This window comes from Mesocricetus auratus, unplaced genomic scaffold (assembly GCF_017639785.1).
Source record: "Mesocricetus auratus isolate SY011 unplaced genomic scaffold, BCM_Maur_2.0 Super-Scaffold_100007, whole genome shotgun sequence".
In the NCBI taxonomy this organism is placed as follows: domain Eukaryota; kingdom Metazoa; phylum Chordata; class Mammalia; order Rodentia; family Cricetidae; genus Mesocricetus; species Mesocricetus auratus.
In genome coordinates, this window is record NW_024429191.1 from 7,009,580 (window position 1) to 7,033,551 (window position 23,972).

The window sequence follows — 23,972 nt, forward strand, 5'->3', positions numbered from 1 at the left end:
GGCTCTTGGGGCCTCATGCTCCTCACTATCATCCCTGATTGTCATCTCTCCGACAGACACCTCTGATCTGCAGGGGCGACAGCTGCTAGCTGGCTTGGACAAAGTGGCCAGTGACCTGGACCGACAGGAAAAGGCCATCACAGGGATCCTACGGCCACCACTGGAACAGGGACGGGCAATAGAGGATAGTGCTGAACGAGCCGAGGACCTCAAGGTATTATCAGGCTGGGGCCCAGGTTGGGCCCTTGGTTCTCTGGGGTTCCTGCTTAAGGTTCTACCTCTATGGTATCTTGGGACATTCAAAGCAGGTGCTAGGTAATCATGGAGGTCGGGTGGGGGGCTGTCCCAAGGATCAGGCTCCAGATAGATGTCCTCTCCTGGTATTTGACCATGCCCCCAAATGTGACCTAGAACTGCTTCCAAATGGCTTTTCAGCCAGAGATTATGGCCACAATAATGATAGCAGGAACTGGGATCCTAACAGGTACCTGCTGAGTGAGGCTGTGGACAAAAGCTATGTGGGTTGTGGAATTGCAGGCCCAGTTCACTTTGGCTCGCCCTGAGATGCCAGGGTTTCAAAGTAAAATGGTCCTTGTGTGAGCACTGCAATGACCAGGCAAGATATAGACGTCTCCATTTACCACTGCTTTCATGCCCTTCTGCTTGACAACTCTTTGTGGTAGGGTCTGTCACTCCTGTTTTTGAGAGAGGTAAGAGTTCAGAAAAATGTAGTGGTCTCTGCTGCCTGGCACAGGGGAAAGGGACAGAGGGGACAGGGGCACAGGCCCACAGTATCCCTTCCCAGGCTCTGTGGAGCCATGCAATGGGTACTTCAGGGTGTCCAAGATTCCATGGACTCTTCCAGGAGGGGTGCATAGAGTATTCAGTGTACACTGGCAACCTGCCCGCTGTCTGAGCCACTGTCTTTAACAGTCCACCTGTACCCGATGCTCACTAGAACAGACCCAGGAGCTGAGAAGATGGCTGTCAGTAAAGCGCTTGCCTTGCATAACTCACACGCAAGAATGATGGCCTGGGGCTGGGTGTCGGTGGCTCATGCCTTTAATCCCAGCACTCGGGAGGCATAGGCAGGCAGATCTCTGTGAGTTCGAGACCAGCCTGGTCTACAGAGCAAGTTCCAGGACAGGTTCCAAAGCTACACAGAGAAATCCTGTCTCAAAAAACAAAACAAAACAAAACAAAAAAGAGGGTCTGAATTTAGTCCCCAGCAGTCACAGAAAAGCTAGGCTTGGGGGGCAACCTTGTAATTCCACTGCTGAGGAGGCAGGATCAGGAGGATCTGTGAAATTTGCTGGCCAAGCTAATTGAGAAGCCCCTATTCCTAGTAAGAGACCCTGTTTCAAAATCAAAAATTAACAAGGTACAAGAGAAGCTCAGCTTATAAAGTGCCTGCATACAAGTGTGAGGACCTGAGTTCAGATCCCCAGCACCCGTGGAAAACAAACTATCTCAGCATGGTTGCACTTGTCCGTAAATCTGACTTTGGGTGAAGCTTGCTCACCAGTAAATCTAGCCCATCAGTACACATTGTTCTCAGTGAGAGACCCTGTCTTAGAAGACAAGATAGGAAATCTAGAAAGAACTGGCATTGACCTCTCACTTCCACCTGCACACCTGCACCAAATCACCCCCCCCAAAAAAAACCCAAGGTAGATGGCCTCCGAAGAACACCTGAGGGTGACTCTGGTGTCCTGTAAATGCACATATACTAACCCATGTATGTTCACATCCACACACAAAAACAAACAAAAAGACCACAGAGTCCTGGGCAGCTGACGGGGCCCCAGATGGACACCCCTGGGGGGCGGGCCTTCACTGTCCCAGGGCAAATCCTTGGGGGAAGAGAGCTAGTTGCTGGGCTGTGGGTGACCTGGGAAGTCCTGATCCCCACAGAACATTACCAGTGAGCTGTTGCACATTGAGCCAGAGAAGACACAGCGTACAGGCGAGTGTGAGGCCTTTGTGCAGGCCCTCCCAGGCAGCGGCACTGCACCCTTGCTGAGGACCCGGATGGAAGACACCAACCAGAAATATGAACGGCTGGTACAGCTGCTAGAAGCAGCCCAGGAGAAGTAGGTGGCGGTGGACAGTAGGGTGGCCACTGTGGGGTGAAGGGGCCACCTGACTCTACACATATGATGCTGACCTGTGTCCTTAGGGTGGATGTGGCCAACCGCTTGGAGAAGAGTCTTCAGAGAGGCAGGGAACTGCTGGCCTCGCGAGAGAACCGGCTGACTCAGGATGACACAATGCCTGAAAGTGGCCACATGCTGGACAGCAAGAGGCAGGAGCTGGAGGTAAACCTAGGATCTAGGGACCATGGAGCCCTTCCTTCATCTGGCCAGGACAACTGCCTCCATCACCAGACGAGGGTGTGAGGACCCTATAGGTTCAGAGCATCTGGTGTGTCACATAGGTAGTGGCATCTCTCTTGGCTATTCCTAGGGCCTGCGCATCCTGGGAGGTTTTAGTTACTATATTCTGTATGTATGAGTGTTTTGCCTGCATATATATCCATGCACTACCTGCCTGGTGCTCACATAAGCCAGAAGATGGCATTGGGTCTCCGTGGGACTAGAGTAACATCAGATGGCTGTAAACTACCATGTAGGTGCTGGGATGAACCTGGACTCTCTGGAAGAGCAGCCAGTGCTCTTAATCACTGAGCCATCTCTCCAGCCCCCAGCCTGGGGGGGTGTTTAAGGTCAGTATTTCACAATGGGGGTTCTGCAGAAAACAGGTGTCTGAAGCTCTGGTTAGCGCATGTAGCATCCTGGGCCTGCAGCTTCTGGGCAGGTCCACAGTGGCTGCGATCTAAGACACAGGTCTGCAGGTCTGCCTGCCTGAGCACTAAGGCACTCTGAGTGGCCTGCAGCAGTCCTTCTCTATCTGCTTCCCAGCCTTGGAGCAGAGAGACTGAGCTCAGTGAGGACTTCGTGGCTGGAAGAGGGCAGGCACATATACTACCCCTTTAACAGTTTGCAGAAGTTGACTTTTCAGAGCATTGTCTATTGTAATAAGAACATTGCAAAAGTGGCCCAGATTTGATAGATGTGGGGGCTGAGCCATCCTTCCTGCTCCTAGGCCTGAACCTCCTCGCAAAGCAGGAGGCCCTGGTGCTCTAGTGATGCTGCCAGGCTCTTAGGAGCACTGCCCATGACACTGCTGTCTCTCTGCCCATCTGGCAGGCCATGGCCTCTGAGCTGCAGGCCCACAAGTCCCTCCTGGGTGAGGTGGAACAGAACCTGCAGGTGGCCAAGCAGTGCTCCAACTCACTGGCCAGCCGCTTCCAAGAGCACTGCCCGGACCTGGAGCGCCAGGAGGCCGAGGTACACAAGCTGAACCAACGTTTCAACAACCTCAGCCAGCAGGTGGAACGCAGGTGAGGGGTACCACAGACTAGCGGGCTGGGGCCCAGCCAGCTGCCCTGAGATACTAGGAGGCTGGGGATCTTCTTGTGTCACCCAAGACCATTCTCTTTAAGTATTTGGGGGGGGGCGCTGGTGTGTGTATGTGTGTGTATGTGGTGTGCACGTCCATAAGCATGTTTGTGTGTATGGGTACAGGTGTATGCGTGTGCATGTGGAGGCCCGAAGTTGGTGTCAGTAATTATCTTTGATTATTCTTCTACATTATTCACTGAGGCGGGCTTTCTCGTCAAGATCAGAATTCACCAATATAGCTAGACTCACACTCGTCATCTAGGGATCCACGTCCACCTTCTAAGGTTGAAATTACAGTTGAATCACATGCCTATTCAGAAATTTCAGTCCTCATGCTTGCACAGCATTAACTTTTAACTACTGAGCCATTTCCACAGCCCTAGTTTCCTCTTTTTAAAAATAAAGCGATACGTACAAAATAAGTCAATGCAATGTTCCCAGGTAAGCTATCAGCAGTGTGTCAGAGAGAGAGAGAGAGAGAGAGAGAGGAGAGAGAGGGGAGAGAGAGGAGGAGGAGGAGGTAGATGGGGGGAGATCTGTATATGTAAACACCATGTATCTGTGTATGTGTATGAGTGTAGATACCATGGGGAGTGTGGAGGTTAGAGGATCATTTTGGATGTTTAAAAAAAAAGATTTATTTATTATGTATACAATGTTCTACTTGCATGTATGCCTGCATGCCAGAAGAGGGCACCAGATCTCATTATGGATGGTTGTGAGCCACTATGTGGTTGCTGGGAATTGAACTCAGGGCCTCTGGAAGAGCAGCCAGTGCTCTTAACCACTGAACCATCTCTCCAGCCCCATATTTTTTCTTACCCTCTACCTTGTTTATAGGGTCTTGGTTCGCCATTGTGTAAGCCAGGCTAGCTCAGTCAGGGTAGTTGCCTGGGAGCTTCCTGAGCTCCTCCCATCATCTCCTCCCATCTCCCTGTAGGAACACTGGGATTACAGATACCTATGTTACTCTCTCTGGCTTTTACGTGGGGTCTAGAGAGCTGACCCCAGGTGATCAGGCTTTTGCCCACTGAAGTACCTCCCTAGCCTCCCCTTCCCTCTCTAGCCCCACCCATCTCTCCACGTCTCCAAAGACAGGTGGATGTGGCGGCATCAGTGTGGGCCATGCTTGTCTTCCTTCTTCTGTCAAAGAGTTGTGCTCTGTGAGGGCTGTCTCCCCACTTCTGCTTGTGTGCTATGGTGGCTACCCCTAGCAAGTCTGTCATCTTCATTTCAAAGAGCTTGGTGTTCCAGAGCTTCCTCTCCTGTGCTCCTTTCCCTTGGCTTCCTTTATGCGGCTTGCACTGGGTTTTCTAAGGTGGGAGCTTAGGTTGTTGTTTTCAAGGTGGGTTCCCTTTCTCCATGTAAGCATTTAACATTGTAAAAGCACTGCAATGCTGAAATTTCATCTTGAGGAAATTGGAGGATTTCCCAGCCGCCACTGTGGCCTCCCTTTGCTCAAGTGATACACACTGGGCCCCTGTGCCTGTCAGGATGCAGCTCCTAACCCTCCTATTAATAATCCATGTTTAACCATTGCATTCTGGGACTGTTTAAAGTTTGTCCAGTTCAGTTACAGTTGGCTTTTCTACTCTTTTATAACTCAGTGTGGCTACGAAGATAACTTCAGTCAGAGTAGTCCTTGTCACACAAACACAATGACAGTTTTATCCCCAGCACACATGTGAAGGGTAGGAGGTATGATGGCATGGATTTACAATCCTAGAGCTGGGGAGGTGGAAACAGCTCACTGGCCAATCAATCTGACCTATTTACCTACATACATACAAACCAAGAAAGAATCTCCCAAACAGAGTTTGGCGGGGCTTCTGCCTGCTGAGTATACCTGATTGTCTTTTTCCCCTCAGGGCCCAGAGCCTGCAGAATGCCAGAGCTGCCTACAGTGAGTACCGTCGTGGTTATGACCAAGTGCTCCAGTTCTTGGCTAACACCCCCAGCTACCAGCCCCAGGAGACAGACAGCCTCAGCCAGGTGGAGACCAAGCTGAAGAACCAGAAGGTAAGAGGCTGCTTCTACTTTGCAATGTATGTTTGGGAGGTTCAGAAAGCCCAATGGGGCAAGACAAAGGACTGGGCCACAGCTTTTATTATCACCTCAAGTACTGCATGTCTTGCTCACCTCTTCCTTCTCGGTGCCCCTCTTAGGGCTTGACCCCACAGATACTCATGTGGCTTGGCTACATGGGGGAACGTTGTGGCGGAAGAGCTCATTATCAAAGTGGGCCTTCCTGCCTCTTCAGTGCCACAAGGACCTCAGAAATTCAAAGGCCGGGGCTAAATGACAGAAAAGTACATGCCATACTAACAGGAGGACCTGAATTTGAGCCCCAGAACCCACTTGAAAAGCCAGGCATGGCTAAGCATGTCTATAATCGTAGCACTGAGCAGGGTGGAAAGAGGGACAAACGGATCCCCGAAATTCACTGGTTTGCAAGCATAGCCAAATTGGTTGAGTTCCAGGTTTAGTGAGAGATCCTGTCTGAAAAAGTAAGTAGAGCACAATGGAGGAAGACACATGATGTAGACCACCACATGTGCACATATAGAGATAAACAGAGAGACAAACAGAAAAATCCCATGGCTGACATTCAACTTGCTGTCCTTTCCTGGGCTTCTGTTTCCTCATTCTCAAACAAGTTCCTCAGGCTTGGCTCACAAGCCCACTGGAGGATTACATGCTCTGTCGGAGCAGTGCCTGGCATTTCAGAGCACAATAAACACCTGTTTCCTGGTATAGATAAGCATCTTCATGTCTCTTGCTCCAGGCCTTGGCACTGCCCTTTGTGGTAAACAAATGTACACAAGAAAGCCATCATTACACTTGGAACTATAGCATGTTGACTTTGGGTTCTAAGGATTCCGACTTTTGATATGTGTATGTGTGTGTGTGTACATGCATGCCCATGAAAATGCATGGTTCAGTTTTGGTTTCTAGTATCTTTGTTTCACAGAACCTGCTTGATGAGATAGCCAGCAGAGAGCAGGAGGTACAGAAGGTCTATGTGGATTCCCAGCAGTACCAGCAAGCTGTGAAGGTGAGCCGTGAGCCCTGTTAGAGCACACAGGAGGGGCTTTTGCATTAAGAGATGTAGAGAAATCTGGACAGGTTTCTGGGAAAACAGGCAGTAGCCATGTGTAGGTCCAGCCCTTTGACAAACAGTATGGCACCAGGTACCCAGTATCATCAGAGTTATACTCTTTGAAACAGTAAACACTTTGTAGACATTTATCCTAAAAGAAAATAAAACAACAGAACAATGCATACCAAACAAAATCATGTGGCAGCTCTATAACAGGAAAACAAACTAGCAAAGCCTGTGCAGAAGTGTCTGTGTCAATGATCCAGTCTACTTTATGGAAAATGTCAAGGCCTGTGATGGAAGAGAGGAGGAAAAGTTCAGGATGTAGTGTTCATTAAGGAAGCAGCATCTGGCCTCTGGGCCTGCTGGAAGGCTTCATGAGTCACGTGGTTTGTCTCTGCAGTAGTGGGAGTTTCAGGGCACGTTTTCTTGTATGTATGTCACTGTGTGAGATAGCAACTTGTCACTGTCTTAGAAGCACTCAGGACCTCCTGGCAGCCAGCTCAGGTGCAGATGTGAGGAAAATGTGCAAGACTGTAAAACCAGCTCCTGGCCAAGGGCAGGTCAGAGTCCTTAGGAGGAGGGACAAATTATTGCAGCTTCTTCTTTGCTGCTGTTAGCTGACTGCTGCACTGTCTTTCTTTTACCCAGGACTACGAGCTTGAAGCAGAGAAGCTGAGGTCCCTGCTAGACTTGGAGAATGGACGGAACAGTCATGTGAACAAGAGAGCCAGGCTGCAGTCTCCTGCTGCCAAGGTGAAGGAAGAGGTAAGCTGTGAGTGAAGACTGCCAAGGGCTCTCTGGATGCAGACCTCTGTGATACACATGGAAGAGGAGGAAGAGCTTGTTCTGGGGCAATGATATCAAAATGCCTAAGAGGCAGCCTGGTAGGGGTTCTGGCCCAGTGCCAGACACATGGGAAGCTCCCATCTTGCTCCCCTGTGTAAGTCTGTAGTGCAGAACAGAACATACTGTAATACATGTGAAAAGAGTATTTGGGAAGATTTTCTCAAAGGTTATGGACCAAGACTCAACCTGGGTCTTCTGATCTACCTCTCCACCAATAGATGGAGTATGGGTAGGAATAGGAAAGTACCACTCCTTTCCCCACTTGCCAGGCTCTTCCTAGCCTGGAAGGTTAGTGCTCTGAAAAGTGCTCTATTTTTCTTCTAGCCTGTTAGCTTACCTGCTAACTGCTCTCCTAAAATCTCTCTGTAGGAAGCTGCTCTTGCTGCCAAGTTCACAGAGGTTAATGCCATCAACAGACAGAGGCTGCAGAACTTGGAGTTTGCACTGAATCTCCTGAAACAGGTAATCCATTTTAGTTAGAACTACTTTTGACTGTCCTACAAGATGAGAAACCAAAGACTCCTCTGCCTCAGAGACACAGCCCATGAATGTTCTCCTGAGAAGGACCAATGCAAATGTTAGCCTGAGCCAGCCTTCTAGACTAGCATGGAATAATGTCCATACCAATTCAAAAGGCATTTGCTAAGGACCTACTAAAGGCTTTTTAAAAAATTAATTTATTTATTTATCTGTTTATTTATTGCGAGTGTTTTGCCTGCTTGTATGTGTGTGTACCATATGTGTGCCTGATGCCTGAGGAGGTCAGAAGGCATTGCATCCCCCAGACCTGGAGTTTTGATGGTTGTGAGCCACCATGTGAGTGCTGAGAATTGAACCTGGGTCCTCTGTAAGTGCAACAAGTGCTCTTAACCCCCGAGTCATCTCTCCAGCCTCCACAGTTATTTTTAATGGTGTGTTTGTGTACGTGAATTCACATATGTGCTCTTGTGTGTGGAGACAAGAAGGTTTTCTATTGGCTTGGAGCTTATCAATTAAGTTAGACTAGTGGGTCAGCAAGCCCCAGGGAGCTTCCTGTCTCCACCTCCTTGGTGCTGGGATTACAAGTGCATATACACTAGAGCACCACACCCAACATTTTTGTGTCAGTGCTAGGGACAGAACTCAAGTCCTTGTGCTCCCAAGGACTTGATCCTTCCAGTCCCAAAAGATAGCTTTTAGGACCTGATGACATTTATGGCAGAATTATCTGACACATCAAGAAACTAGCAGTAACTCAGCACTCCTCAGCAGTATGCTGGCTTAAACAGTGTCCACATAGTGTAAACACTGCTGTTAAGCAATGATGTGGCACCTTGAGCCAAGATGGTACTCTACCCCTCCAGGCAGTAATGGCAGAACAAGCCAGGCGTTGGTGGAGCACGCCTTTAATCCCAGCACTCACGAAGCAGAGGCAGGTGGATCTCTGTGAGTTCCAGGCCAGCCTGGTCTACAGAGTGAGTTTCAGGACAGCCTCCAAAACAATACAGAGAAACCCTGTCTCGAAAAACCAAAAGGAAAAAAAAAAAAAAAAAAAGTAATGGCAGAATAGACTACTGTTTGCATAGAAAAAGTAAACGTGGAGGTCACTAAAAATATACTTTGAAAATGTCTCCAAGGACAACAGATATCCCCTAAGGACAGGGCAGAGGTAGGAGACTGGTGTCACTTCAAACTCCTCCGTGCCTACAAAATTTTGCCTTGTTCAATTGTTAAGAGTAAAAGTAATTCTAGAAGACTAGTGAAGTCCCCTGAAGATCACAGGACAACTAGTCCAACCTGTTTAGGTGAGCAGACCTGCTTGTCTCTAACCACACAGTCTTCTTTGCCACAGCAGCCAGAAGCAGGAGTGACCCATGAGACCCTGCAAGGGGGCAAGCTGGGCTCCGGCACAGAGGAAACATGGAAGATTAAGAAGGAACTGGAGGAGGAGATGGAGCGAAGGCAGCAGCTGGAAAATGAGGTCAGGAGTGCCCAGGAGGAAATCCAGACCCTGAAGGATCAGGGACCTCAAGAGTCACTGGTGAGGAAGGAGGTGCTGAAGAAGGTGCCAGACCCCACCCTGGAGGAGAGCTTCCAGCAGCTGCAGCAGACCCTGGCTGATGAACAACGCAAGAACCAGTTGTTGCAGGAGGAGCTAGGAGCACTACAGCTTCGGCTGCAGTCCCTAGAGCAGGAGACCAGGGATGGGGGTCAAGAGTATGTGGTCAAGGAGGTCTTGCGCATTGAGCCAGACAGAGCCCAAGAGGATGAGGTCCTGCAGCTTCGGGAGGAACTGGAGGCACTGCGGCGGCAGAAAGGTGCCCGGGAGGCTGAGGTGCTCCTCTTACAGCAGCGTGTGGCAGCCCTGGCTGCTGAGAAGAGCAGAGTGCAGGAGAAGGTCACGGAGAGGGAAGTGGTAAAGCTGCAGAATGACCCTCAGCTGGAGGCAGAATACAGAAGGCTGCAAGATGAGCACCAGCAGGCGGGTACACTCAGGGAGAAGCAGGAAGAGGAGCTGAGTTTCCTGCAGGCCAAGCTCAGGAGACTGGAGAAAGAACGGGCCATGGCAGAAGGCAAGATCACCGTCAAGGAGGTGCTCAAGGTAGAGAAAGATGCAGCCACAGGGAGGGAAGTCAATGACCTCACCCGCCAGTATGAGGATGAGGCTGCCAAGGCACGCACTGGCCAGCGGGAGAAGACAGAGCTTCTCAGAAAGATATGGGCACTGGAAGAGGAGAATGCCAAGGTGGTGGTCCAGGAGAAGGTCCGAGAGATCGTGCGACCAGACCCCAAGGCAGAGAGTGAAGTGGCCAACCTCCGACTGGAGCTGGTGGAGCAGGAGCGCAAATTCAGGGCTGCTGAGGAGCAGCTGAAGAGCTACCAGAGTGAGCTGGAGGCCCTCCGGAAGCGTGGGCCACAGGTAGAAGTCAAAGAGGTGACCAAAGAGGTCATTAAATACACTACTGACCCAGAGACCGAGCAGGAGCTCCAGCGGCTCAGGGAGGAGATCATGGACAAGACCAGGCTAATAGAAAGGTGTGACCTGGAGATCTACCAGCTGAAGCAGGAGATCCAGGCCCTGAAGGACACCAAGCCACAGGTGCAGACTAGAGAGGTGGTCCAGGAGATCCTGCAGTTCCAGGAAGACCCCCAAACCAAGAAGGAGGTAGAGTCTCTGCGTATAAAGCTGTCAGAAGAACAGAAGAAACAGGTGGACCTAGAAGGGGAGCGGGCATCCCAGGAAGAGAAGATCCGACGTAAGGAGGAAGAGCTGGCACAGGGCAAAGAAAGGGTTGTACGCCAGGAGGTGGTGCAGTATGAAGATGAGCCAGATTTAAGAGCTGAGGTGACTGCCTTCACAGACAGCATTGATGCTGAGCTACGACAGATCGACAAGCTACGTGTGGAGCTGCGGAGGCTCCAGCACCGCCGAGCAGAGCTGGAGAGGCAGTTGGAGGAACTGGAGCGTGAGCGGCAGGCACGCAGGGCAGCTGAGCTGGAGGTGCAGAGGCTGCAGCAGCGGCTGGCTACACTGGAGCAGGAAGAGGCCAAGGCTGGCGAGAAGGTGACCCACACACAGAAGGTGGTGCTGCAACAGGACCCACAGCAGACCAGGGAGCATGCCATGCTCCGAGCCCAGCTGGAGGAAGAGCGGCATCGGAGGCAGCTACTGGAGGGTGAGCTTGAACCCCTTCGTAGAAAGCTGGCTACCCTGGAGAAGACAGAGATCAAGGAAAAGGTGGTTTTCTCTGAGAGTGTCCAAGTGGAAAAAGGTGACACTGAGCAAGAGATCCAGCGGCTCAAGAAGAGCCTGGAAGAGGAGAGCCGGAGCAAGAGGGAGCTGGATGTAGAGATGAGCCGGCTGGAAGCCAAGTTATCGGAGTTAGAATTCTGCAATTCTAAGTCATCCAAGGAACTAGATTTCCTGAGAGAAGAAAATCATAAGCTGCAGCTAGAGCGGCAAAACCTGCAGCTGGAGACCCGGAGACTCCAATCAGAGATTGAAATGGCAGCAACTGAAACTCGAGATCTGAGGAACATTACAAAGGTGGACTCTGGAACCCACCTCAACTCTAGGCTGTGGTCTCTAGAGAAGGAACTGGATGACCTCAAGAAGATGTCCAAGGACAAGGATCTGGAGATCGATGAACTGCAGAGGCGACTGGGCTCTGTAGCCGTCAAGAGAGAGCAGAGGGAGAACCACCTGAGGCGCTCCATAGTAGTCATTGATCCTGACACAGGCCGCGAGCTGTCCCCAGAGGAGGCCCACCGGGCGGGGCTCATCGACTGGAACATGTTTGTGAAGCTCAGAAGCCAGGAGTGCGACTGGGAGGAGATATCAGTGAAAGGCCCTAATGGGGAGTCATCAGTGATTCATGACAGAAAGTCTGGCAAGAAGTTCTCTATTGAGGATGCTCTGCATAGTGGAAGGCTAACCCCTGCTCAGTATGACCGCTATGTCAACAAGGATATGTCCATTCAGGAGCTGGCAGTCTTGGTTTCTGGGCAGAAGTAGGCCCTACTCTTCTGCCTGGCTTTTCTTGGAGCGGGATGGCTGGCTTGCTCCTACTCAGCAACCTCCTTGGTGTCTTCTCTTCCCCAGTCCTCATGCAGGCTTCTGAGCTAATAAGTGTTTTATCCCCACTGTATCTGGCTGCTGACAGAGCAGCTATTGTAATACCAGCACAGACACCAGTTGTGTAGGCAACTCTCAGCTCAACATTACTCAGTCTGAGTGAGTGACATGCTCCCAACTCTAATGATTTAATAACCTTGATATTTTCTTCTCTCCCTTTTCTATATGCTCCATCATCAGTGCTTGTAACTGGAAACTACAGCACAAGAAAATATTGTACACACATTCACAAAAACAGCTTTAGCATGTCACACAGTAACACTGAGGGCAGAAGGCCTCCTCTTTCTATTCATCAAGACTGGGTCACTAGTGCTGCTGACCCTCCTCACCATTTCAGCTTTCTGGCTGGGACCAAACTATGAGCAATACCTGCTCAGTAGTGATTCCTCCCATGAGACAGAATGGGTTATAAGTGTGTCCAGAATCCATAATGCCTGGCTCTTGGTGCTAGAAAGCTAGCCAGGATGTGCCAGAAAGACAGGCATCAACAACTGTTTCCTAGTTCTGAAATGGAAAGATCTTAGTAATGGATGGTATGCTAGCCTTACTTTCAGTACCTTACAGCCTTACAAGTCCTCATTATCTCATTGGTATTTAAATATACGAAAGTTGATTGTTCATCACACAAATTTCTGCTTCTCTGTATCTCATGTATTAATAAGAAAATGGGAAATGATAGGGAACTTTATTTATGGCATGAAAATAAAAATCTGGTGGCTTGATTTTATCTCAGAGCAAGTATGATTCCTTTACATGAGGTTGATCCTTGGCTCTCAGCCACAATGAGCATTCTATACACACCGAGGCTCCTATGTACTGAGGAATCACTTACAAATAGGAAAGACATTTTGGAAACCTCAAAAACAATTTATTGTGTTGCTTTATACAAGATTAACAATTTCCACACCACCCCCTAACACCAACATAGTTGCTGCACAAAAGCCACAGCCCCTCTCACACCTAAGAAACGGCCACGCCTGGTTAAGTGCTCAGAGCCTTACACCCACCAAAGAAACCCTTGCATCCCACTGAGCGCTCTCTACCCCCACCCTCTGCTGTAGCCGGGCTGCAGGTCTCCCTGGCCATGGCTGTTTAAGTCACTCACTCTTTCATTACCACAAATAAAGCATAAACAAGGAAAAGAAATCTCATTAACTCCCCATCAAAGAAACGTTTCCCTGAGGCAAGAGGCATCGCTAGATTCCTAAAGATGAGGGCATCCTGTTCTAGCTGCACACGCAGTGGCACATGGGGAGAAGGGAGCACCAAAGGGGTGGGGTGCTGGGGCCCGTTGTTTGACGGACAGAGGAGCCTGGAGAGTTCCCACTGCTCAGCTTTGCTGGCGGCCTCAGCTCGACTTAGAGCTCAGCTATACAAATCTCTTCTTTGGCTCTTTTTGCTACTACCTAAGACTATTCTGTAAACAAACTGGAAATCCAAGTTGCAAAAAATATATGTAATAAAAGGATAAGGAATCCACATGGCCCAATGTGAAAACAATTGGTTCTTCCATACAGAAGGAATCATAACAGAGGCTGGACCAACGAACTGACAAAAGTCTTGCTCCCAGTAAGGTGGAAAGGTGGCCACCTCCACAGGAATAGAGAGCTACTGCGTTCCAATCCTTGAGGCAGGAACCAAAAGCACACCAGACTCATCCTGGGTGGGCACTGAGAGTGCTGATCACCTTCCCAAATGTTGTCTGGATAGGCAGTCAGCCAGACCCACTGTGTGGTAGATTAACAGGATAGGCAAGAGCCCTCCAAATCCATATGAAATAGTCACTGGATGAGTGTGGTAGCCTAGTGATGGAAGATCTGTAGTCACTATCTTTGTCCTCTGTCCATTCTCCAGACCCTCTGCACATCCCCCTAAGTCCACCCAGCCGCTGGCTGTCCAGACAGCACCAGTACCCCAGACCTGTTCTCTGTGGCAGAAGCTTCAGAGGCCTGTCTTGTAGCTCTGCCAGAGAGATTTCTAATAAGACAGAGTGGAATGTCTACCTGTGGCTTGGAACCCCTGGGCTCTCAGACACAGAGGACTGAGGAGCTCCCCGGCAGCCCACCTGCATCAACTCTAAAAAAAAACCAAAAACAAGACAGATCTGTAGCTCCATGAAAACCTGGGATTTGGGGGCTCAGATGACTTTCAAGTCAGGACGGCACAGATTATGATGTGCAGTCATAAAAAACCTAATTAAATAAAACTGTCTTAAATACAGACTAGCTTTAAAAAAGGTCTTCATCTCAGATCCACTCAGGGGGCTGAATGGATAGATTTGAGTTGTCAAAGTCTGCTCCACCAAAAGGCACTGGAATTAAGTCTTCCTATAATGTGATGTGTGAAGAGCAGTCCCATTCTATCCAATGCATTCAATGGTAATGACAAAAACAGCCCAAGATAGGTGTCTTTAAAAATCCTACCACAATTGTTGAATCTATAAAGATCTTTTTCTCTATAAGAGCTTCATTGTCATGTTCTGAGGAGAAGAAACTGGCCCCTACAAGAGCACACATTAGGTGTTCTTAGTATTTTGCAAGGTATCCCACCTGTGCTCTGACCTGGGTTTTGTCCTCTTGAGCACACAGCCTGAGGATGGGATGGAATCACAACAATCCAGGGGTTCTACTGAGGCCAGGAGGAGTCCCTGACCAGTAGGAAGCTCTGAGATACACCAAATGCCAGGAGCTGGGCAGACTTAGAACCCAGTAGCCAACAGATCTGCCACAGGAGTTCATGCACACTGTGCTTCCCAACACAGTCTAGGCACACTTCCCAGCCCAGAGCTGCCCCTTGATGTCGTCCAGCGACAAAGCCATGAGGCCCAGAGCACCAAGTCAGTAAGAGCTTTGTAAGCAGCAGAAGCTGCCCCTTGGTTGAAGGCCGATCAGAAGTGCTAAGAAGTGCTCCATTTCAAACTCATTGCTGCTCCAGAAGCAAAGCAGTGGACAGGAAGAGCACAGCAAATATCTGATATCAGAGACCTACATGTTGGACTTCCTCCCAGACCTATGTCATTTGATTCCATCTTCCAAAGTGGTCACAATTTCCTTGGTACAGCAGGCCCTTTCCCATGAAGCTGTGAAGCATCTGGAAAAGAGTAAGCAAAAACAGAGCATTCTTTAAGCACTCCAATTCCTCTAGACAGCATAAACAAACTTCACAGGAATGTTAAGTAGCAAATGTCCCCAAACAGTGGCTGTGTGTATTGCTACTTGCAGTATCCTATATCATGCATGAGCACTAGCACTAGCACTGTGCAGGCAGGGGGACAAGAGCACTATCTACAGAACAGGAACTCTGCAACATGACAAGGGCCACTGCAAGGCCTGATGACCACACAGAATCCAGACAATGTTCATTCTCTTGACATCAAAATGCACTGAGGTAACACAGGGACAAAGGCAAAAGCAACAGCATCAAGTCCACGTGGGAGGAAGGGAAAGCAGAGCAGAAACAAGTCTTAGCTCCCTGCTAACCCATTTGCGTAGCTGCTCTTTTGATTGTCTACAATGTTTTTTCTTTTCCTCTTTGTGGTACTAGTAATAGAGCTGAGGCTTTATATAGGCTAGGCAAGTGCTCAACCACTGAACTACATCCCCAATCCTTCAGATAGCTTGGGAAGACCAAGGGGAAAGCAGGAAAAGGGTACAAAAAGTTTTTTGTCTCCCTATCCAGTCTCCCTCTCACCTCTGTTGACTGAAAACTCCACAGACCCAGAGTTTGTTTCTACTCTTCAATTACTTTACTTTGTTCCTCTCAAAGAGGGCCATTTCCAAAGCAAGTGGAGGTGGCACCATCTCACTTTCACACCACACAGGCTCTCAGGAGCTGAGGAGTCACCCACACTGCACTTAGTGACAGCCACCAGTGCAGAGGAGTCTTCAGATGTGACTGCTTCTTCAGAGGAAAGGAATGACAACTGACACTGGCTTTGCTTCTCAAAGAAACCTACAAACTCACCCTCATCCTAACAAGGCCTCTGATACTCACTAGAGTTCTCAGCTTTTAAGACATGGGTACAGGGAACACACAAGCAGATCACAAAGCAGACAAGGAGCTGTCAGCAGACTATTCATGAGCAGTCAAAGGCACACAAAGCCATGGAGTCTGCATCTGACTCCTGCTCTATATAAGTCCCCATGATCCCGAAGCTCAGCCCTCCTCTCCCAAGTATAGCCCTGGGTTCTGTTCAGAACACTAGGTCAAAATCAGGTTTTCTCATTGGGTTCCTAAGCCAAAATCCCATAAGGTACCTGTAAGAATCCAACAATCAGGACAGAGTGAGACCAGTACACTTAGTACAAGATGGCTGCCTGTGGTCAATAGTCCCCATTCTCATGATCTCAAGATGGCAATACATGTACCCAGGGCTTCTGGAGCTGCCTACTTCCAGAAGCACCATTTGGTGTGCTTCCAAATCTGTTTTAAAGGAAGGTTTACACCAGGGTGGATTGAAAACTGCTTCTTTTTTGGGTCCATACTAACTCTCTCACAGTCATGTATTATGTTCTCTTCCTGTTCTGTGGATATTCATTCCTTTCAAAGAGCATCTGCCACCTGACAATGCCTGGCAGGTGTGTAGTATTTCACCATGAAGGCCCTGCAGTGCTTGGTTAACCTTTGGACAAGAGCCACCATTACCTTTCTTCTCTTTAAATGCATATTAAGAGTTGGAGCACTCTGTTTCATGTTCAGGCTCTATCATATACTGTTGTCACACAGGCTAAGCCAGAGCCTACGGCCATTCCAAAAGGAAACCAGGAAAAGCCTCTGGTAGTTCAGGCTTGTATTTTTCTGGAACCCAAAGCCAAAGAGCCAGAGTCTCAAAAGACAAAGCAAAATACAAAACAGTAATGGTGAAGCAGAGATGGCTCAAAGTGGCAGCAGCAAAGCATCTAAGGGTGGAGGGGCATGGCCCACAGGGCTCATGGCACACTGCCCACCTGGCATTTACCTGGCAGACTCTGTGGGACATGGGTGGACACAGCAGTATGTGGGAGAGGCGCTGTGTGGGGTGGGCTGGAGTGCAAGCCAGCCAGAAGACCTGAGAGAAAACAGGAGGGGAGAAAACAAAACACATACATTGAAGACAGAACAGAAAAGCAGCTTGGGAGATTCAGAGCCCCCAGGCAACCTGTGGGCCAATCTGGAACAAACCAGCTATACCGGGCACTAAGCAGCTTCCCGGGACAGGCATTGCTCCCACAGTCACATCAAACACATAGAGGATCCAACATTGCACACAACATAGGAACAGAGGCAGGAAACAAAAACTTACTGTGGCTGAGACCATGATGGAAGGTCCCAGGGGCTGGACCTGTAACAATGGCATCCTTCGAGACCCCTGCTTTGGCAGAGGAGTCTGAACTGAAGGACAGCACATGAAGTGGAAATGGGACAGAGGTTATGATTCCCACTGAGTTTGAGTTCATAGCCCCCTGAAGCTTGGGGTTGCTGGGCTTATAGGATGAAGACAGCAGGCTTAAGGAAGAAGTGTTGGACAGCAGCATTGCCCCTCCGGTTCCTTTCTGGAGAGGAAACACACACACAATAAGAACCTTACTATTCAGCACTCAAAAGAGGAATGGGGAAGTCTCTATGAGCCAGCATCTAGGGACTTCTAGGGCACAGAGATAATTTTTAAAATAGCAAATATGTGTTTTTTATGAAGCAGAAGCAATATATCATGTATGAGCCCAGCAATGGTGGCACACTCCTTTAATCCCAGCACTCAGGAGGCAGAAGCAGGCTGATCTCTGTGAGTTTGAGGCCAGCCTGGTCTACAGAGTGAGTTCCAAGACAGTCAAGAATACAGAGAAATCCTGTCTCAAAAAAATAAAAAACAAAAACAAACCAATAATATGTATAGTTATTATATATAATATATATACCATGTGGATACCCATAATGCACACACAAACTAAGATATAAACAAATTTATATACACTAATTTAAATTTATTATAAATTTACATAACACATATATAGGCAGGGACAACTCAGTGAAAACCTTTGTGATTTTATTTGTTGGTCTATTTGTCTGGTTTCTGGTTTCTCTGTGTAGCCCTGGCTGTCCTAGAACTCAGAGATCTACCTGCCTCTGCCTCCCAAGTGCTGGGATTAAAGGCACACATGCACCACCATTGCCTAGCTGTTGTAGTTTTTAAAAATTGACTATTCTTCCCTAGGACCCCAGTTTGATTCCCAACACCTATTATGATGGCTCACAATGGTCTCAACTACAGCCCCAAGGGATCCAACACCTTCTTCTGGCCTCGTGGACACCAGGCATGCAAACAAAACACTCATACTCATACACACACACACACACACACACACACACCATCCGCAGAAGTTACTTTCATGACAAATTTAAAATCTAGAGGTGCCCTGGGTCTCACCCAAAGCCTTCATAAATATGGACAGTATGGCAAGTTTCTCATTAAAAAGATCTGATTAAAAATGGTTCCCCATATATTTTCATGTGAAAGTAAACACTTCCATTCCATTGTTGGTTTTTTTTTTAAAGTTAATTGGAAAGCTTCACTGTAGCATTATGGTGAAATGTGGCTGTGAAATCTAACTATACCAGATCATATTTCAATGAGACTAGTTAGTATATATTCATGAACCCTGACACCACAGAAAGTTAAAATATAAACAGTCCTGTTCAGCTGGGCATGGTGGCCACACCTTTAATCCCAATACTCAGGAGGCAAAGGAGAGAGAGTGTTCATTCATTTCATTAGGCTGACTGAAGCTTATCCACTATATGTCCTTGTCTCATTTTGACAGGTTACAGACACCTCAGAAAGATCAAAAAGCCTAAGTTTTTATAGATATCTTCAACATGGTTTCAAACTAAGAGCTCACAGGAAACAGGAAGTCCTTGTTCTATTTTTGAGACAGGGTCTCATAACAGGCCCACACTGGCCTATTATGTAGCTGAGGATGACCTTCAACCTCTGATCCTACTGACTACCTCACTCCCAGTGCTGGGGTTACAAGTATGCATCACCATGCCCAGTTCATGTGGTGCTGGGGATGAAATCCAGGGCTTCATGCACACTGGTCAAGCATTCTACCAACTGAGCTAAAGCACCAGCCTATAATGTATTGTCAAGGCAACATTAAGTCAATAGTTTCCCTTCTTCCTTTTTGGTCAAAGCAGTAGTAGGAATTGAATATAGGGCCTAGTGGATACTAGACATGTGCTCTATCACTGAGCTAAAGCTTCAGCCCTGAGGCCTGGGTTTAAATCTTCAGACCCCATATAAAACTGGGTGTGGTAGCATGAGTCTATAATCTGGTGCACCCATAAGATGAGAAGCCCTATAAACTCAAGGGCCAGCTAGCCTGATACAATAGTGAACAACAAAGAGATCCTGTCTCAAACAAGATAGAAGGTGAAGACTGAACTCAACATGCTTAACATGGCACACACACATGTGCCCCCATTCATACAAACACGTGTACGCACATCATTTTTTTCTCCTGAAAACGAATGTGCACAGTTACTATTCAGGGTGGCAGGGAGAATCAAGATCTTGCTGGACTGACCTGTCTACATCTTTTTTTTTTTTTCTTTTGGTCCTTCAAGACAGTTTTTCTCTGTACCCCTGGCTATCCTGGAACCTACTCTTTAGACCAGGTCAGCATCGAACCCACAAAGATCCAACTGTTTCTGCCTTCCAAGTGCTGGGATTAAAGGCGTGCATCACCACAGCCTGGTGGATGTGCTTTTAACTGCTGAGCCAACTCTCAAACCTCTTTTCAATTTAAGACAGGGTCTGATGTATCCAGGCTGGTCTCAAACTAGACATGCAGCAAGACTGGCTTTGAACTCCTGATTCTCCTGCTTCTATCTTTGGGATTATAGATGTGCAACACTATCCTGGCCAGACTTCTAGTTTACACCCACACACCCCAGAACACATCTTCCATGATAGGTTCTGTCAAAATACCTTTGACCTACAGAGTTCTTTCAAGTCTATCAGAGAATTGCAATTAGAAGTGCTGAGGCATAAACACTTCCTAACTGCCACCTAACAGCTGAAGGTACTTCCATTTTTGATTCAGAGGGCAGAAGCAGGTTCTGGTACTCACTCTATTTCGCAAAGGCTCAATTTCTCCAGGAACCTAATAGCAACAGATATTCCCTTCTGTTTTCCCTTCCAGTTCCCCTAAGAAGACATTCAGGTTATACTGGCCCTCCAACAACCAGTAAAAGTGAGACTAAACAGGAAATCCAGTACTCTCTCCTGTGTCTAATCTCACTTACTGTCCCCACCTGACTGTTTCAAACCATATCTGCAGACTAAGGCAAGGCAAGCAGTCTTGTCCCCAAAAATCCCTGCAGTTGGGACAGGTTGCAATGCTGGATACTCACTGGCAAGGAGGTAGACGATGTCACACTACTAACTGCAGCAGGCTTTAGGGAGGAGGTCAGTAACTTTGCCACTCCCTGTGTTCCACCACCAGAATCTCCATTTGGACCTCCAGGTGGAGCCACCAGGGTCAGCTTCTGAGAAACAGGTGTTTTTTTCACAGCAGAACTTGGGGCAGCTCGGTTTGAAGGCTGTCCAGCTAAGGGAGACTGCACACTTGGGAGCAAGGTCCCAGAAACAGAGCTCTGCACTTGGGATCCAGCAGGTGATGGACTGCTAGAAGAAGCCCCATGTTTAGAGACTGAGCCACTAAAAGGGTTATTCTTATAAGATGGTCCCACAGAGCTGGCTGGATGCTGCTTTGCTGGATGGCTCAGGGGAGTAGAGGACGAGGCTGTGGTCTTATGAGAGCTGCTACTGGAGGCCGGTGAACTTACAGAGGACGATGGCATAGTGGCATGGAAGGCCTGGCCTTTGGATGCTGTCTTTACCAACTGCAGGAGGGAACGATGACACTGTGGAGAGGCAGCCTTTGGGCCTTGCAGCTTGTTGACAAAGGGGGATGGGGGTGTGAAGCTTTTCTGTTGTTGAATGCCTGCATGAAAGACTTTGACTTGGGAGCTAGGCATGGGGGCAGCTGCCTGGGGTCCATGAGACGTCCGTGGCAAACTGTGGTGCTTTGCTTTGGACTGGTGCAATTCAGATATACCCTTGCTGAGGGTAGCTTGGCAGGACAGCTCTTTGTAGCCAGAACTCTCTGGCTTTTTCTCCTGAGAAGACTGCCCCAGTGCTAGAGCCTGTTCAGCCAGAAAATTGAGAGGTGACTGCAGAGCATTAGCAGGTGGAGGTGCAGAAGAGCTGGGCTTTGCAAAGTTCCGCTTCTCTTCTGTACACAAAACACCAGCAACTTTTTCTGTTGGTGCTTTGGAGGGCGCAGGCAGTGTGAATTCAGAACCGCTGGCTGCTCTGCTGTTCAACACAGCCAGCTCTTTAGACACAGTTTCCACAGAAGAGGTTGGATTCCGGACCAAGTCTTCATCCAGTGAGTCCTCCAGGGTGACAGGAACAGGGTCACTGAGGCCACAAGCTGCTTGGGATGAAAGCTCCCTGTTGGTTGCTCCAATATTCAGGCCTCCACCCTGATGTTCTGAGAGCAAAGTAGTGGGACCACCAAGCTGTCCTGATGAGATGGAAACTTTTTTATCAGGCTTAGCAGATGATTCCTAAAGGAAAGCAGAAATGTTTATAGTGAGAAGTACTCAAAGATACCAATAGTGGCCTGATACGAAGATGTTAACAAGTGAACTCAAGCTTATTGGGTAATTATAAGACAAGTGATGGATGAGAGTAGGTACCATGTCTGCCTTGCCTTGTAGTACTATCTGGCATGTATCTAGCTGGTGGAGGTTGGTTTTAGGTCAACATGTTTTCTCACTAAATATACACATGCCCACAGTAAAACTTTTCTTCTTCTAGTTTCTGAAATAGCACAAGATTTGCTCAGATATTGTGTTGGCTAGTTTTATACCAACTATGTAATATAAGCTAATGTCAGTTTGGAAGAGGTAATCTCAGTTGAAAAAAAATACCCACACAAGACTGGCCTTTGGACAAGCCTGTGGTGCATTTTTTTTTTTTTTTTGACAGATGATTGATACAGGAGGACCCAGTTCACTGTGGGCAGTGTCATTCCTGTGCTGGTGGTCCTGAGTGCTACAAGAAAGCAGGATGAGTAAGCCATGAGGAGCAAGTCAGTAAGCAGCATTCCGCTATGGCTACTGTATCTATCAGTTCTTCTCCAGGCTCCTGCCTCCTAGAGCTCTTGCCCTAAGTTCCTTGGATGATGGACTATAAGCTGTTAAGTTGCTTTTAGTCATGGTATTTTATCACAACAATAGGAAGCTAACCAAGATAGTCTGCAGGCATTCACACTATCTTGAAATGTTCCTGGCTGAAATTAGACTGATGAGAACTACTTTCAATTAACTTACTTTTCCTCAATACCTGACTCCCCCGGCCATTCTCATGGGAACAGAAATGTAATCTACACCATTGCTCCTGCATCCCAGTACTTAATATAGTAAGTTCTCATATACTGTAGGAATATTCTAAATACCCAGGAATAAACAATTTAAACATCTGTTCTAACAACCTCTTTAAGTAGGCTAAGGGAGCCCCAAGCCTCAACTGGTAAAAGTCTAGCAAGTACCAATGTTCCCCACTGAGAAGTTTCTGTGATACCTAAGATGTTTTTCACATTTTTGTGCTTCATCCACTTAGCTCCCTGTGGTTCTCCCAGGTAGCTAACAGAGCCACTTCTCCCTGCTACTGCTACAAACTATCTGGCCCACAGGAGTATACTTCCTCCCCAAGAGGTCTACTATACTGCTGAGCTTTCACATTTACAGTGACCCTTAGAGCACTCCTTCAGAGCTGCTTCAAATTCTACTGAGTCCCATAGGAATTGGGCTGGCTGAGTATTGGAGTGAAAAATTGAGGCTAGAAAGGGTTAAGTGGCTCAGCTCGGGTATGTCTTGTTCAAAGGTGCCATCTGAATAACTATTCTCAATGAAGCTTATCAAGCTGCCATGATCACTCAAGAGATTTACTGAGCCTGGCTTCAGAACAGTTGGCACATGGCCAGAGCAAGCTGACTCACCTTCACCTTGATTTTTGAGGGAGCTATTACTTTCTTCTTAGCCCTGTTCAAAGAAATGAACACAGAAATGGTTCAAAGGAGATACACAAAAGAAGATTAAATAGTAGTGTCCCAAAAAATAAAATTCTGAGGTACTTACAGGAGTGATGTCAGGTGCCCATGGCCTCGACGGCTCTCTTTAAATAGAGTCCTGAAAGAAAAAGGGCTGGTGTATCATATCTGCCTTAGCATGCCACAACTCTGCTTGTAGAGCTTTCCTGGAGGTCCTGGTACTAAGTAGCATTTATTCTAGCTGACTAGAGAGCCACAGTCTAGCTGAGGGGCATAATATGGCCTTACCAACTCATGTAAAGCCAAACATCTGAGCTTCACCAAGAAAGTCAATGGCTGTGCTGTAAGCTCACATAGCCACAAATTCCCTAAAGCAGTGGTGCTGTTCTTACTGGTAATCTAAACTGACCTAAGGAGAAAACGTGAAGTAGCACACATAGCATGCCCTTTAGTTTTTTCAGAGAAACTCAAGAAAAATTATCTCTATATAACCTAACCTACAAGGAGAGAATAGTAATTCCCAAGGTTCCGTCATCTGTCCAAATCACTGATGAATCACTATCCTTATCTAAGCTCCTATGCCCTCCATAAGGCAGACATGTTCCATTCATGGGTGGCAACACATGTGAAGGAGTTTCTGGGACAGAAGCCCAACACTAGACTCCAGCATGGAGTCAGCACTGCTCCTTGTAAACTTTCTGGAACCATGAGGAAGTTCCCAAGATGACTTCCATCTCAGCCTCTGATACAGCCATTGCATCAAAACAACAAAGCCTATACTGTAAAGAAACAAGAACGCAGCCAATCCTCCCACTAAAGTGGGACAAGGACTGAATTCTAAAGAT

General features: G+C 47.9%; 2 protein-coding genes across 11 annotated transcripts in view; one reads left to right on the plus strand and one right to left on the minus strand.

Annotated features, from left to right (window-relative positions):
* Ppl (periplakin) overlaps positions 1-12,755 on the plus strand; it is a 49,856-nt gene extending 37,101 nt beyond the window's left edge. The window contains exons 14-22 of one of the 2 annotated variants that reach the window (XM_040748122.1): positions 57-214; positions 1,915-2,093; positions 2,180-2,318; positions 3,210-3,403; positions 5,333-5,483; positions 6,436-6,519; positions 7,216-7,332; positions 7,783-7,875; positions 9,245-12,755. In XM_040748122.1, coding sequence (XP_040604056.1) covers positions 57-214; positions 1,915-2,093; positions 2,180-2,318; positions 3,210-3,403; positions 5,333-5,483; positions 6,436-6,519; positions 7,216-7,332; positions 7,783-7,875; positions 9,245-11,908 — 3,779 coding nt within the window. In that variant the 3' untranslated portion in view covers positions 11,909-12,755. The remainder of the gene's footprint in view (positions 1-56; positions 215-1,914; positions 2,094-2,179; positions 2,319-3,209; positions 3,404-5,332; positions 5,484-6,435; positions 6,520-7,215; positions 7,333-7,782; positions 7,876-9,244) is intronic. The other variant, XM_040748123.1, reaches the window with a different exon arrangement.
* The window catches only part of Ubn1 (ubinuclein 1), a 55,478-nt gene that overhangs the window by 7,296 nt on the left and 24,210 nt on the right, over positions 1-23,972 (minus strand). For 4 of the 9 annotated variants that reach the window (XM_040748126.1, XM_040748124.1, XM_040748125.1 and 1 more), the window contains 6 exons: positions 23,216-23,266; positions 23,077-23,119; positions 20,420-21,640; positions 17,310-17,559; positions 16,975-17,075; positions 12,875-15,118 (listed from right to left, as the gene is read on the minus strand). In XM_040748126.1, coding sequence (XP_040604060.1) covers positions 15,038-15,118; positions 16,975-17,075; positions 17,310-17,559; positions 20,420-21,640; positions 23,077-23,119; positions 23,216-23,266 — 1,747 coding nt within the window. In that variant the 3' untranslated portion in view covers positions 12,875-15,037. Of the gene's footprint in view, positions 1-12,874; positions 15,119-16,974; positions 17,076-17,309; positions 17,560-20,419; positions 21,641-23,076; positions 23,120-23,215; positions 23,267-23,972 lie in introns of those variants that run through there. The other 5 variants (XR_005878106.1, XM_040748127.1, XM_040748128.1 and 2 more) reach the window with 5 other exon arrangements.